The sequence below is a fragment of the Benincasa hispida genome, chromosome 9 (genome assembly GCF_027475165.1).
Source record: "Benincasa hispida cultivar pf3 chromosome 9, pf3_genome.v1.1, whole genome shotgun sequence".
NCBI classification, from domain to species: domain Eukaryota; kingdom Viridiplantae; phylum Streptophyta; class Magnoliopsida; order Cucurbitales; family Cucurbitaceae; genus Benincasa; species Benincasa hispida.
The window spans coordinates 35,916,785-35,931,495 of NC_143486.1; the positions used below are offsets into that span (position 1 = coordinate 35,916,785).

General features: G+C 37.5%; 1 protein-coding gene across 1 annotated transcript; it reads left to right on the plus strand.

The window, feature by feature from the left end:
* The first annotated feature begins 10,590 nt into the window (after positions 1-10,590).
* On the plus strand, positions 10,591-13,819 carry LOC120069581 (Pentatricopeptide repeat (PPR) superfamily protein). The gene is made up of 3 exons (XM_039021372.2): positions 10,591-11,102; positions 12,093-12,499; positions 13,011-13,819. The coding sequence occupies exons 1-3, from the start codon at positions 10,686-10,688 to the stop codon at positions 13,717-13,719; spliced, it is 1,533 nt and encodes a 510-aa protein (XP_038877300.1). The 5' UTR covers positions 10,591-10,685; the 3' UTR covers positions 13,720-13,819.
* Positions 13,820-14,711: the final 892 nt, after the last annotated feature.

The window sequence follows — 14,711 nt, forward strand, 5'->3', positions numbered from 1 at the left end:
GAAGGTTCAACTTGTGGTGTTGTTCTTTTTGCTTGTTCTTCGGTTCTTGGTTTGAGAGTTTGAACCAGAAGATTGTTAGTGGAGAATAGGCTTTTTGTGAAGATTGTGTCTTCAAGAGCTAAGTCTCCAAATCTCTATTTCTCTTCTCTATAATGTTTTAAAGCATGCTATAAAATTTCTCTTAAAATGCATGATTTAGGTTTTCTGTATTTTTTAGTTTTCTATAAAATCAGGAATTGGGACGATCCTGCTTTCGCTATAGACCTCACGGTTCTTTCAGTTGGAGTATGTAGGGAGCACTACACCACATGACAATCCTAGGGGCAAGTTTGCACTCCTACATGCAACGAGGACGTGCGAAATATAGTAGGAGAAAATGTCACAAATCAAAGATTGTGACGTGTAGTGAGACATGAGTGGACTGGTTAATCCCAAGATACGCTCATTGGGGCATGCAGGATAGTGAACAAGTGAAGTACGTGTTGTAGGCATATGCCTATTATGGAGTGACTATGATGGATGGGCATATTACGTTAGCACCACACTATCAGAAGCTATTCCCGCTCCCTTGATGAGCCCATGAGAGGGTGAAACCAGTCAATCTCGAGAATAATATGGAGGCTTACCTCGGCCTGGAGCAACCGAGGTGCTGCATGAGAGATGCAGCGTGTGGAAGAACTCTAATCCCATGACACCTAGCCAGAAGAGTTGACAAGTTGCTGACCCATGTGTAGAATGCTTACCTCATGTGAGGTTAGCATATATAAAATCAATGACAATTTAAAAAAATAATAAAAATAGGGGTCCGTAATTTACCGACCCTAGAAGGGAGAAGGCCATGCATGAAGGAGGTTTGCATGAGTCTTTTCCATGCGAGATATATATATATATATATATAGAGAGAGAGAGAGAGAGAGAGAATTTTACATGGCTTTGGTCATGTGAAGGCCATATTTGAGTGTGTTGTGAGAGGGTGTTGGTATGGTTTAGATCTGCATGAACTATGCATGAGCCATGTATTTGTGCTAATAAAACCCATTTAAAGATAGTTAATTTTAAGAATGATGGGGAATCAATTTGCGTTTTAATAACCGGGCTATCAATTCAACAATGATATAATAACGTGCTATAATTAAATAATAAGTTTAATGGCTCATTAGTCAATTGATAGTCGGACATCAAAAGCTCATCCAAAGGTCGAGCACATTAATGGTCGAGACGTGTAAGGACTCAAACAATGATGGCTCAGATGGATAATGGCTGAAAAAAGTTCGAAAGTGGCTTGGAAAACGAAAGGTCGTGCCAACTTCAGTTACTAAGAGATTGACCTATATAATCTTCGAGTTGTGATCGAAGAAAAGTACGCTAAAAACTCAAACTATTTTCTATTGATTGAGTTAATTCTTAAATCTGATCTTAACTTGAGCGTCTGAGTGAATTTAGCTCAGCACCACATCGGTGTTCAAATTTGCTCATTTTGCAAGATTTTGGACTACTTTTCCTCGAGAATACAAATTCGTCGTTGGTACAATTTTTGGTATCAACAGTTGGTGCCACCTATGGAGAAGAGAAATAACAATTTTTTATGCCCTACCACTACGTACTGCATTTGAACCATGGGCAACAACATGAAGAGAGATGTTCTTCCAATTGATGAGTAAGATTCAGATCGTGAACGTCACCCGAGATGACAGTCCACACGGGTTCTAGAGACTCAAGTGGGCGAGACCCACTAGCTCGTGAATGAGCCGATTGATGAGTATGCAGCTCGCTGCAAAAGTTGACAGCTTATATCAAAGCATGTACCAGATCATGGATCTTCAAAGGCATCTATACCCAATTATTGAAGCTATAAGGCAAAATGTGAAAGATCCACCTAAAAAAAAGTGTGGTGGAAAATAGGAGCATAATCTGCTGGAGTAGAATATGACCTAATTGTCCGAGACCCAGCAAAGGGAAAAGGTCCAACAATTGAAGGAGTGGGAGAATTCGAGGTTCCTAAACCAAAAGTATATAAAAAAGCTAATATTGGTAGAGAATGAAAAACGAACAAACAATCCAGACCTGAGGAAGCATCTACTTATCGATCACCATTCTCAAACTCTAACTGTCCAAAACTATGCTGCTCCCAAGAGTTAGACCAGAAAATCTTAGATACATCAGGGGCGATTGGCAATTTAGATGGGTGAATGAACAGAGGCTCAAAGGATAGAGCAGACAGAGGCTCGAAGGATGAAACGAACTTAAAAATCTAACTTGGGTACAGATCTACGGGATCTCATCAATCAAAGGCGAAAGAAGCAAGCCATGGATGACAAGGAAGTGGAGAGTAGACTATGGGCAATTGAGTTACAATGAATCCAGAACTAGTTAGGGGATATCAAGAAGACATGGGATCATGAGAAGTTGGACCTTGATAATTTTGTTAGATCAAGTAGACCCACCCTTCACGGATGGATTCATGCAAGAACCAGTACCTCTAAATTCAAGTTACCAACTATGAAACCCTATGATGGATCGAAAGACCCAATAGAATATTTAGATACGTTTCTATCATGGATGGAACTCCATGGAGTCCAAGACGCTATCAAATGTTGAGCCTTTTGTTTACTCTTGCAGATCCAACCCAAAAGTGGTTTAGAAAATTGAAAAGAAGGTAGATAGCCTCATTCTAGGAGCTAGAAAGGGCATTCATTACCCAGTTCCTAGGAGGTCGAGATCAAAGAAATATTGGGGTTGATGCCCTAAAGTCTCGTATCTTGTAGTTTGTAAATAGTTTGTACGAACGCTTATGATGTATAATATATGATATTTACTTCACTTCTTGATTTTGCTCATCTAGATATTTTATTTGCTTCACCACAAACCAATAAACTAAAATCCCTGGTTGTCTTTATGTAACTTAAGCATGTCTGTGGTGACATACAAGTGGATCATGTCTTAAGTGATAACCAAAATGGTCTGTAGTATATGGATATATGAGGGAAACCTTATCTAGGTAACGCTACGGATGCGGCCTGCTTTGTGGAATAGTTACAAGTGTTGTGATTTGTCATAAATGGTCTGATCTTGATCATTCGTGTAGGGGACATGTGAGCAGGAATGTCCTATACAAAGAGTTTGTATAAGACCTGACCACGAAGTGTTAACGTCTCGTTATATAACACCGTTCATGATAGAGACTTCACTTCACTAGGATTACCATAGGTAATATGACCTCAATCCTGAGTGAGTTGGGAGCTCCTACCATTGAGGGGCAGCCCTTTGATTTGCACGGGTGCGAGTGGTCAGGCCGCCAACTCAAACCTACCACTTTGGGGATTCATCTGATTTAGGAGCTGGGAACTCAGCTACACAAGATGGAATTTACTCATTCCTCGAAGTAGAGGTAAGTAGATAAATAGCTCTCTTAAGGGCTAATTCCAGGACTTGAACGATGTGGCGCCACACACCTTCTCTTGGCCCGAGAGGTGTTCACACATAGTTGGACTATGTTGTATTGTTCATTAGAGGGATCAGTGGTACTTAAGGAGTGAGATGTAACTATAGGGGCAAAATGGTAAATTGGTCCAGCTGTACTTATGAGCATCTGTGAAGAGTTATCGTACTCATGATTGGTTATATCCGATGGATACAGAAATATATTTGTGGTAAGAAGAGTTTAGTTGTTAGTCTTTAGTGGAATGTTTGATAGTTAACAGATGGTGGATCTCGTGGCTAAAGAGTTTAGCCAGCTATTTACGTACTGTTGGAGCTTCGAGCCATAGGTCCATAAGGTCCCCTTGGTAGCTTGGATAAAAGTTGAGAATCGATTTTTGGGTCAGTTTGAAATGTTCAAATTGACAAGAGAGAGTTTGATTATATATGATATAATTAGACTGGTTAATTATATATGATACAATTGACTAAATGCATGAGATACATTATTTTGGAGGAAATTGGATATAAATATGATTTATATCAAGTAGAGGAGAAAAGACAATAGTAGATATATGATATTAAAGTATAGGTTAAGAATAATATGATTATATTAATTAATTAATTAATTAGGCGGTTATGAGATAATTGGCCGAGTTTTCTCCCGATTCGTGCGAAAGTGGGAAGTTGAATTCAGTTCTTGTAACTGAAGAATAAAAATGAAATTTTTTTTTCATTTTGCAAGAGAGATGCATAATCGCTCACGGTGTGTTAGCCTTCTATCGCTTAGTGTTTGAGAGCCTATACGATAGCACCCGCTTACTAAACGATCACACATCTGCGATTTCCTAAATGATTGGCCGTGATTTCCTAAACGATTGCTTATCTTTTCATAGACAATTGCTTAGCGCATGAACGTAACTAAACGATCGTATAGACGATCGCTTAGCTTTTACTATACGATCGTGTACCCCGCACTAAATGATCAAGCACTCAACTATACGATAGTCTTTCTATTCTCCCACTTACTTGTCGTAGTACACGATAGCCTTTCCTTCTCCCCTCTACCAATTCCATCAAAGCCCACCCTTTGGATTCTCACTCCGAGAATACTAAGGGCTCCGAGTAGTGGTGTTGTCCCTGTTGCCTGTTGTTCATGTGCTACTGTTCGTGTAGATGACCATGGTGTTACTGGGCAATTTCTTGCTGGATGAGAAAGAGCGATAGGAGTTTGTTCACGGTGAGACCGAGATTTGTGAAGAAGTGTCTTCAACTGGTACGTTCTCTCGGTCTTTTGTTTTTTTTTTTTCTTTTAAGCATGCCAGTAATTTAGCGTTAGCAATGCATATCTATATGTTTGAATGTATATATTGAAATTCTGTCACAATAATTGGAAAGATCTGCTTCCGCTCATAGGTCCTCTTGTATAAGAGTTCCTTCGAGAAAATCTCTCACGCATCTACTCAACATAAAACAAGGAAGGAATGAAACACTAAGAGAGTATGTTGCAAGGTTCAATAGTGAAACCTTGCAGATTAAAGGTTATATTGATGGTGCTGCTTACGCGACCATCGTAGTTGGACTTAGGGATGAGAAGTTCCTTTGGTCCTTAGGTAAGAAGGTAGCTATATGAGTGTAAGGCACAAAAGTACATGAACACAAGTGAACTTCTTCGAATGAAAGGTGGTCAAGAAGAGAAAGCTACTCGTCCTGATCATCATAGGTTAAGAGGATGAGAAGATGAGGATCAATATGAGAATAAGAAAAGAAGGACAGAAGAACGGCTGAAGGCACCAAAGAAGGTGGCCCGAAAAGGTTTGCCACCTAGGAAGTTTGAATGCTATACTCTCACGGTGGTTCTCGTGGAGCAAATTTTAACAAAAATCCATAACCAAGAAATGTTAAAGTGGCCAACCAAGTTGAAGGCTAGCTCATAGCAAAGAAATAGGGGATAAATATTTAAAGGGTTTGGAATACCTCGAAGTAGAAACAAACGAATGTGTATGTCTCGATTTTGTTTTACAGAACAGGAAATTATAGAGTAACGAAAACATGAGAAATGTTTTACATTAATGTAAGCATTCTTTTCCTAGAAATTAGAAAGGAAAAAGGATCGAGAGGCTTACCCTCGAAGAACTTTTCTTTTTTTCTTTTCCTCTTCACAATAATAGACAACACCAATCTCCCTCGAACTCCTGTTCACAGCAACTTGAAGACAGCAACCGATGCTTCAACAAAGAACACCACCACGAGATCTTCTAAGTTATTATCTAGGATGAGAACCAAAGCGGAGTTTCGTGGGCTCGCTTAGAATAATTTTCGTGTAAGGGAAGATTTTGTTTTTTAGAGAAGTTTTTGGCAAAACGAGCTTTTTCACACAGATAAATGAAGATATAGAACTGCTTCCTATTTTTTTTTGAAAATATGTATATGAGAGAATGAGTGGATTGAGGGAGTTAACTCCCTCCCCTTTTTAATTTTAAATAAATTCAAAATTCAAAATTTTTAATTTTTTAATAGTATATATATATATATAACAACTAACTTAACATCACGTATAACATGTAACCTATAGTTTATAGTATACCACATATAATATAACCTATAGTTTATTACTCTCTCATATAAACTATGGTATTAATATGAATCATATTCATATAATTAATATTTGAATCATATTCAAATATTTATTTCTCTCATTAAAACTTTATATTATAATGTATCATATACATTATATTAATTATATCTTATATAATTAATTTCCTTCAATTAATTTGAACAATTCAAATTAATCTAAAATCAATTTGATTTTCATTAATCTTTATTGGGTTAACAAAGGGATTTTATGGACCTATAGATTGAAGTTTCAATGGTACTTGATTAATTACTTATGAGCATCTGTGAAGGGTTATCATATTCATGATTGGTTATATCCGATGGACACAGAAATATATCTGTGGTAAGAAGAGTTCAGCCATTGGTCTTTAGTAGAATGCCTGGCAGTTAACGGATGGTGGATCTCATGGCTAAAGAGTTTAGTCAGCTATTCACGTACCGTGTGAGCTTCGAGCCATAGGTCCATAAGGTCCCCTTGGTAGCTTGGATAAAAGTTGAGAATCAGTTTTTGGGTCAGTTTGAAATGTTCAAATTGACAAGAGTGAGTTTGATTATATATAATATAATTGGACTGGTTAATTATATATGATACAATTGACTAAATATAAGAGATACATTATTTTGGAGGAAATTGGATATAAATATAATTTATATCAAGTAGAGGAGAAAAGACTATAGTAGATATATGATATCAAACTATAGGTTAAGAATATAATATGATTATATTAATTAATTAATTAATTAGGCGGTTATGAGATAATTGGCCAAGTTTTCTCTGGATTCTTGCAAAAGTGGGAAGTTGAATTCATTCTTGTAACTAAAGAATAAAAATGAAAATTGTTTTTCATTTTGTAAGACACGAAAGAGATCCAAAAAATCGCTCACGGTGTGAAAGTATACGATCGCTTAGTGTTGAGAGTCTATACGATAGCGCCCACTTACCTAAACGATCGCACATCCGCGTACTAAACGATCGTTCGTGATTTCTAACGATCGCTTAGCGCGCCGAGCAGAACTAAATGATCGCTTACCTTTTGATAGACAATCGCTTAGCTAAACCTACACGATCATGTACCCCGACCTAAACGACAAGCACCCGACTATACGATAGTCTTCTCCTTTCTCCCACTTGCTTGTTCATTTTACACGATTGTTTTTCCTTCTCCCCTCTACCAATTCCATCAAAGTCCACCCTTTGGATTCTCATTCCAAGAATATCGACAGCTTCGAGTGGTGGTGTCGTCCCCGATTGTTATTTGTTCGTGCGTTGCTGATCGTGTAGACGACCGTGGTGTTGCTAGGCGACTGCTTGCTAGACGATAAGAAGCATGAGGAGTTTGCTTCCGCTAGACCGAGTTCAATTGAATAAAATCTTCAACTAGTATGTTTTCTCGATCTTTTGTATTTATTTGTTAAATCATGCCAGTAATTAGTATTTATAATGCATATCTGTATGTTATAATGTATGTATGGTAATTCTGTCACAATGAAATCGGAAAGATCCGCTTCCGCTCATGGATACTCTTGTTTAAGAGTTCCTTCATAGCAAGATGTTAAGAGAGCGAGTCATAAAGAGACTTCCCATACATAGCGAGACATTAAGTAACATTATTATATAGAGTGAGACTTTAAGAGTGATATATAGTGAGAGCGAGACATTATAAGTGTCATTATTAACGAGAGCGAGACATTAAGAGAAAAAATGCATTATACAATTTAAACACATTAGACAGCGTGTATTTGTTTATACATATAGCATACATTAAGGATAAAAAGTGGCACATAGATCGTCAACCTCGACCAAAATTTGAATCAATTCTACTATGTTCAATAGTACAGTTTTGCCGGTTATGTCCATAGTTTTGTCAGTTATGTTCATAATTTTGTCGATTATGTCCGCAATTTTGTAGGTTATGTCCATAATTTTGTCAATAGTACAGTTTTGTTGGTTTTGTCAGTTATGTCCATAATTCCCACACCTACCACATTTTACTTGTCTGTGATGTTCTCCTCTAGATGGTATTCTTCATACTCTTCGTCGCCCGATCTGTGTCACTCTTCTTGGAGGAAGGATATTCTTTTCTACATATCCCGGTGGTCTCTTCCATTCATATGTGTGACCAAGAGAATTTACAGGCTCCGCATAAACAGCCATGAGGGAATCAACGCTATAAAATCAACAGTCATTTTTCTTAGAGGAAGGATATTTTTCATCCCCGAACGGCCACAATTGCATGCGAACAAGGGATACTAAGTGATTCAAATTCCTTACACATGCATTCCTTCGTATAAAGGTTCACAATACCATCCAATTGATTGTCCCGCACGTGAACTCTATAACAATCAATCGACTCAACTAGATATTGTCTGCCCTTATCATACTCACTTACTAGTCGATCACAATAGTCTGAGTGTAACGTTGTTCGAGATGTCCAATAATTCCTCTGTTCATAAAACCATGACTGGATCAGGCCTCTAACATGCTCCAGCAAGCACATTATGGGCAGCAGTCGATATTCTTTACTTAAGGAATTGAAACACTCTACACTATTCGATGTCATGTTGTCTTATCTTCATTCTGTTTCATAAACTCGTGCCCACCTTTTAAGACTGATATCCTCCAAATATTTCAATGCAACACCATCTCGAAAACTACGAAGTTGGTCCCAGTGTGCCTGGAATTTCGACATGCGGAATGCCCTAGTTACATCCTTAAACATCCTAACAATCGTACTGTCTTTAAAGTTTGAAATAACACTATTTTCTATGTGGTATGTGCACAATCCATGAAATGTCGTGGAAAAAACTACACGAATAACATTGTCGATAGATACCATTCGATCGGACACGAATACCAAGTTAGAGAATTCTTTAATAGCACATTTCAAATTTGACATAAACTATTTCCATGCTCCATCGATTTTGTTGTCCACTATGGCATATGCTAATGGGTATACTTGGTTGTTACTGTCCATGGAAATGTCGACCAACATAGTCCTTTTGTACTTTCCTTTCAAATGTAACCCATCAACAATTATTATGAGCCCGTAACTTGCAAAACCTCTAACGCAAGGCTCTAATGTTGTAAACATATACTTGAACTGCACATTATCTTCAAGTTCGATTTCAAACATTGTACCTGGATTCTCCATTTTTAACGCTTTCCTATAGAATCCAATCCTACTGATCTCTCATTAACAACCACGAAAGGATCACGCTCTTCAAAGGACCACAATCCATTGAATTCAATCATGTTCATCTCTCATTACCAAGCGTTGGTCAGTTACAATAAGTTTCTCTTTCCAAGTCCCATGGATTAGTGCAGTCATTGTCTATTGATAATGTTTATGGCAAACTGTTCATAGACAATGGAATATCATCCTCTTCTCGATTAAACTCATATGATTCCTCGTAATGTCTGTCTACATCGTATCATCATAACTCATATTCACATTTTTGTCATGGTTTGATTTTAGCGTTACAGATAGCTGAACTCTACAAAGATCTTCCCGAAAAAGAAGGAACCGAACATCACCATCGTTCTATAAGCTTATATTTAACTCTCATGATAACATCAAACTCTAAAGAACTTATATTTGTAACCCTGTAAATGTAAGCTTTAAATTCTTCATATTTTAATGTAATAGGCACAATGTTTCCTGTCAGCTCGCCTCTAATATATAAACTTTGGTTCTCATCCCAATCGCCTCCATTTCGAATGAGTAGACACTTTTCTATTATTCTACAAAGCAAGAGAATATTTGTCATTAAGTTGTACAAGCAACAGTCTAATACATAATTCAATTCTGCTCTCGTTCTCTCTCATTTTCGCTTTCTCTTGCTCTCTCTCTCTATCGCTCTCACTTTCACTCTCTCTTGCCCTCACGAACATAATAATTTCTAGTTGACCATGTTCCCTGCTATCTCTCACTCTAAGTGTCTCACTCACTCTCGATCTCACGTTCGAACCCAATCTCTCAAAACCCTAAACCCTTGGTAATGATCTCTTACTCACACTCTCCCACTAGTTTCACTCTCTACCTTTGCTCTCGCTCCCACTCTCCCAATACACAATTTTCCTTTCGTAATGCTCTTTTCATACATTTTTTGAGAAATCACACAACTCCCACAAATACCTAAACAGTGATAAACCTCATTCTAGAAAAACTCATTCCGTTCTGGTTGTTCAATAAAACTCCATTCAACAAAACACTGTTGAAATGAACCCTATCGAAAAAAGTAATCATTGTTGAAATGAAGTTTAGACTTTAAAGAATTTTCACTATTGTAAGTTTAGGGTTTTAATGATTTCAGGCTTCAGACAGATAATTTCATGAAAATTGTCAATTCCTTCGTACATTGACAAGCAATCACATCAAAGAGATTGAAGGTAGAGCGAGAGCGAGATTAATAACGTGAGGAGCACTTTTCGTAATCTGACATGATGATGACATCAGGAGAAAAACATTTAATATTATTTTAAAAAAAGAGATCATTTAGTATTTTGAGCCCAAATATTGGATCATCCATATAAATACCCCCAATAATCTTAATTATTTGGAGTGTGTGTGCATGGTTGTGCTTGCGCGTGCGTCCGAAATGAAAAATAGCTGGATTTGATGCGAATGGCCTGAGAATCTCAGAGCTCATCCATGGCCGCCCACTCCACCCCCACCAACCCTCTTCCTCCGGCGATCAACCATCCAAACCCTAACAATCACGTATTTCCTCGTCAACAACGAGCCACCCATCCCAAATTCCAATCTCCCTCCCTATCTTCCTCTTCTTCTTCTTCTACTTCAGATGGTAAGCTCATGGAGAGAAGTCCTCGCGAAGGACGCATGGACGTCGCAAAGCTGAAGGCGAAGGAAGCGGGCGAGAGAAAGGAGGAGGTCAATCGGAAGATTGCTTCTCAGAAAGCCATTTCGGTGATTTTGCGCAGAGAAGCCACGAAGGCCGTCATTGAGAGGAAGAGAGGCCCCAATAATTCTAAGAAACTGCTTCCGCGGACTGTTCTTGAAGCTCTTCATGAACGAATCACGGCCTTGCGATGGGAGTCTGCGCTCAAGGTCAGTTAATGTTGGTTTTAGGCTGCATTTGACTGTTTTAGCTTGTATTCGTTTGGGAATTTATAGTCGTTTTGGTTGGAGACTCTTGGAAGAAGAAGGTCAAGTGATCTGTTCCTTCCTCTTTTTGTAGTTTTATATGATGAGTGAAATGCCTTGATTCGAAATTCCAGCAGTTCCCTTCATGTTTGAGTTCAATGTAATTCATTTTAAGATTTAGTGATTCTGCAGCCCTGTTGAATTTGACTGTTTGAGTGCAAATGAACATCAATTGAAGCTGGGAAGTTGAGTCTTTCTTCATTTAGGAACTAGGAAAGGAAACAAGTTTATCTTTGGTTTGAATCAGTACACACGCGCAGCACCGTAAGAGAATAAATATATGTGATGATGGTACAACCTAAACGAGGCATGAATCAATCATCTTCCAAGTGTCTATTGTTTTTTGTTGTTTTGTTAAATCACCATGGAACCTAATAGTTTAAGCTAGTGGGTGACAATAAATCTGATTTATATCAACACCTTAACATTCACTCGGTCGCTTTGCTTGTGCATTAGCGATCAACTGCAAGAGGACATGCTGGTTTCTTGTCTTTCTGGGGCATATTAGCCTCTGTTGGGGCTCCCAGTGATATAAAGCTTTTATTCGTCTTACAACCATGGAATAGATTCATTCTTTTATTAAATATAAGCTGCTATTGTAATTTGAGTTTGCTGTCTGCCAGAATTTAGTGAGATGATGATTGTGTTAAGAATGTAAATTTGGATGCATGAGAAAACTTGAAACTGGATGATCGATGAGCATTCTATACCTACTATAAGGCCAGCAACTTATGAAAGACTAGCACCATTTAGATCTTATGGATTGTTAAATTCGCATGCAATTTTAAATTTGATTCATTGTTAAGTTAAGAATAAGAAAAGTTCAAAACTCTCCAAAGAACTACCATGATTAAGCTTATTCATCTTCTTAGTGCAAGTTGCTGTGCATTTCAGGTTTTTGAACTACTACGTGAACAATTGTGGTACAGACCTTATCCTGGGATGTACATTAAGCTAATTGTCATGCTTGGAAAATGTAAGCAACCTGAAAAGGCCTATGAGCTGTTCCAAGAAATGATCGAGGAAGGCTGTGAAGTTAGCCATGAGTCATATACAGCTCTCTTGTCGGCCTATAGTAGGAGTGGTCTTCTTGACAAGGCATTCTCAATCCTCAACGAGATGAAAAACAGTCCTGATTGCCAGCCTGATGTTCACACTTACTCCATCCTCATGAAGTCATGCTTGCAGGTGTTTGCATTCAACAAAGCACAAACTCTACTCTCTGACATGGTGACTCGAGGAATAAAACCCAACACTATTACATATAATATCTTCATTGATGCTTATGGCAAAGCAAAAATGTATTCTGACCTGCCCTGCCTTTTGAGAACATAATAAATGGTTCATCTGGTTGCTGAACTATAGATGACAATTGACTTCACTTTTAGATGTAGCTTATATCTTTTGCTGCAGCCTTAAAACCTACCACAACCAATTCTCTTCATTCTAAACTCCAGAATCAACTGCTAGAAGCTAAGATTGATTATAACTAGTAGTTGGAGCTAGCATGGGGTGTGTGAAGTCTCTATGTGTAATAGAGGGGTGGGGCTATTAAAACAAAATGGTTTCTTTTTTAATGCTTGTGGATTAGTTCTACTCTTCTGTATCATGGTGGTTATCGATTTCTCTGCAACCTACATATATCATGGCTTTCTCTCCAAAACATGCCAGCACATCTCTCCTTAGTCAAACAAGAAATCAATTATCTCTCTACTTTGCATTCTCTTATTAGATCATTGGCAACCAGATGAATGTGTTTTTACTTCCATTGTAGAAAAGTAATTTCTTTTTATATGTATACATATTCTGCAGGTTTGCTGAAATGGAGTCCATCCTGCTGGAAATGCTGAGTGATGATGGTTGTAAGCCCGATGTTTGGACCATGAACTCAACACTTCGAGCCTTTGGCAGCAGTGGACAATTAGAGACTATGGAGAAGTGTTATGAAAAGTTCCAGGGAGCTGGAATCCAACCAAACATTCAGACCTTCAACATCCTTCTGGATTCATATGGCAAGGCTGAAAGTTATGAGAAAATGAGTGCTGTGATGGAGTATATGCAGAAGTATCATTATTCATGGACAATTGTAACGTACAACATCGTTATCGACGCATTTGGTAGGGCTGGGGATTTGAAACAGATGGAGCATCTATTTAGACTTATGAGATCAGAGAGGATCAAACCAAGTTGTGTTACACTTTGCTCGCTCGTGAGGGCATACGGGCAAGCAGGAAAATGCGAAAAAATTGACAGTTTACTGAACTTTGTTGAGAATTCCGATATAATGTTGGATACCGTTTTCTACAACTGTCTTGTAGATGCTTACGGCCGAATGGAATGTTTTGCGGAGATGAAGAAGGTGCTTGGAATGATGGAGCAGAGAGGATGCAAACCCGATAAGACTACCTACAGGACCATGGCTAGAGCTTATTCGGATGGGGGAATGGCTAAGCATGCCAAGGAGATCCAAGAACTTATAAGCACAGCAGAAGCAAGTAAGAGAACTCGACCTGATTTGTGATATTAATTTTCTCAGCCCCCATTTTTATATTGGTTTTATACTTTGCACCTTTTTGTTATTTGTATTTTCAAATCGTAATATAATGTAGTGATTTTAAAAAGGAGGAATAAAAATGCTATATTGGGGGGGTGTTGTGTGTGTGGGGGGGGGGGGGGGGGGAGAATATCAGAACAATACAGTTCTAGATTGAAAGGAAACAAAAAAGTATACAAGGTAAGACTTAAAGAGAGGAATTTGTTTGAGGAAAGAAGAATGAAGAAGAAATATCTCCATAAGAGAAGAAAGAAGCCCAAGACAGGTAAGAAGGACTTGGATCAAGAAAAGGTTAGGTTCATAAATGGGCCATATCCACATCAAGGATATGTGTGTGATAGTTCAAGATGCTTAGAACCTTCATGGTTTATACTTCTATTTCATATCAAGGGTGTTTATTCTGTTTGTTCAGTTATATTAAGGAACATAGTTGTGAAATTTTAAAATAATAAATAAGTATAAAAAAAATCAAATATCAATTTACAATTCTAAATTTTGGGATTGTATCAATTTAAACTTTAAATTTTAACAAGGATTTCAATTTGCACTAGATTTTATTCAACCAATATCATGTGAAACTTATGATTTGAGTCAATTGAACTCTTAAATTTCATAAGTCAATCAATTTAGACATTCCATTACTATTACTTTTGAAAATCATCCCTGCATTGATTTCACGTTTGACTTTTTCATGTTAATTTTACCAGATGGAATATTAAAGTAAATACATGAACAATTTTTAGAGGAAAATTTGACTAAAAGTCTAAATTGATTCATTTATAAAAGTTTACAGCTTTAATTGATACAATTATAAATTTCACACTAAGTTTTCTAAGTGAAACATAATGAATGGCGTAAATTAATCCGCTTACAAAAATTCAGGATTTAAATTGATGCAATTGTTAGTTCATCATTTAAGTTGATACAACCACTAGAGTTTAGGGATATAAATTGATATT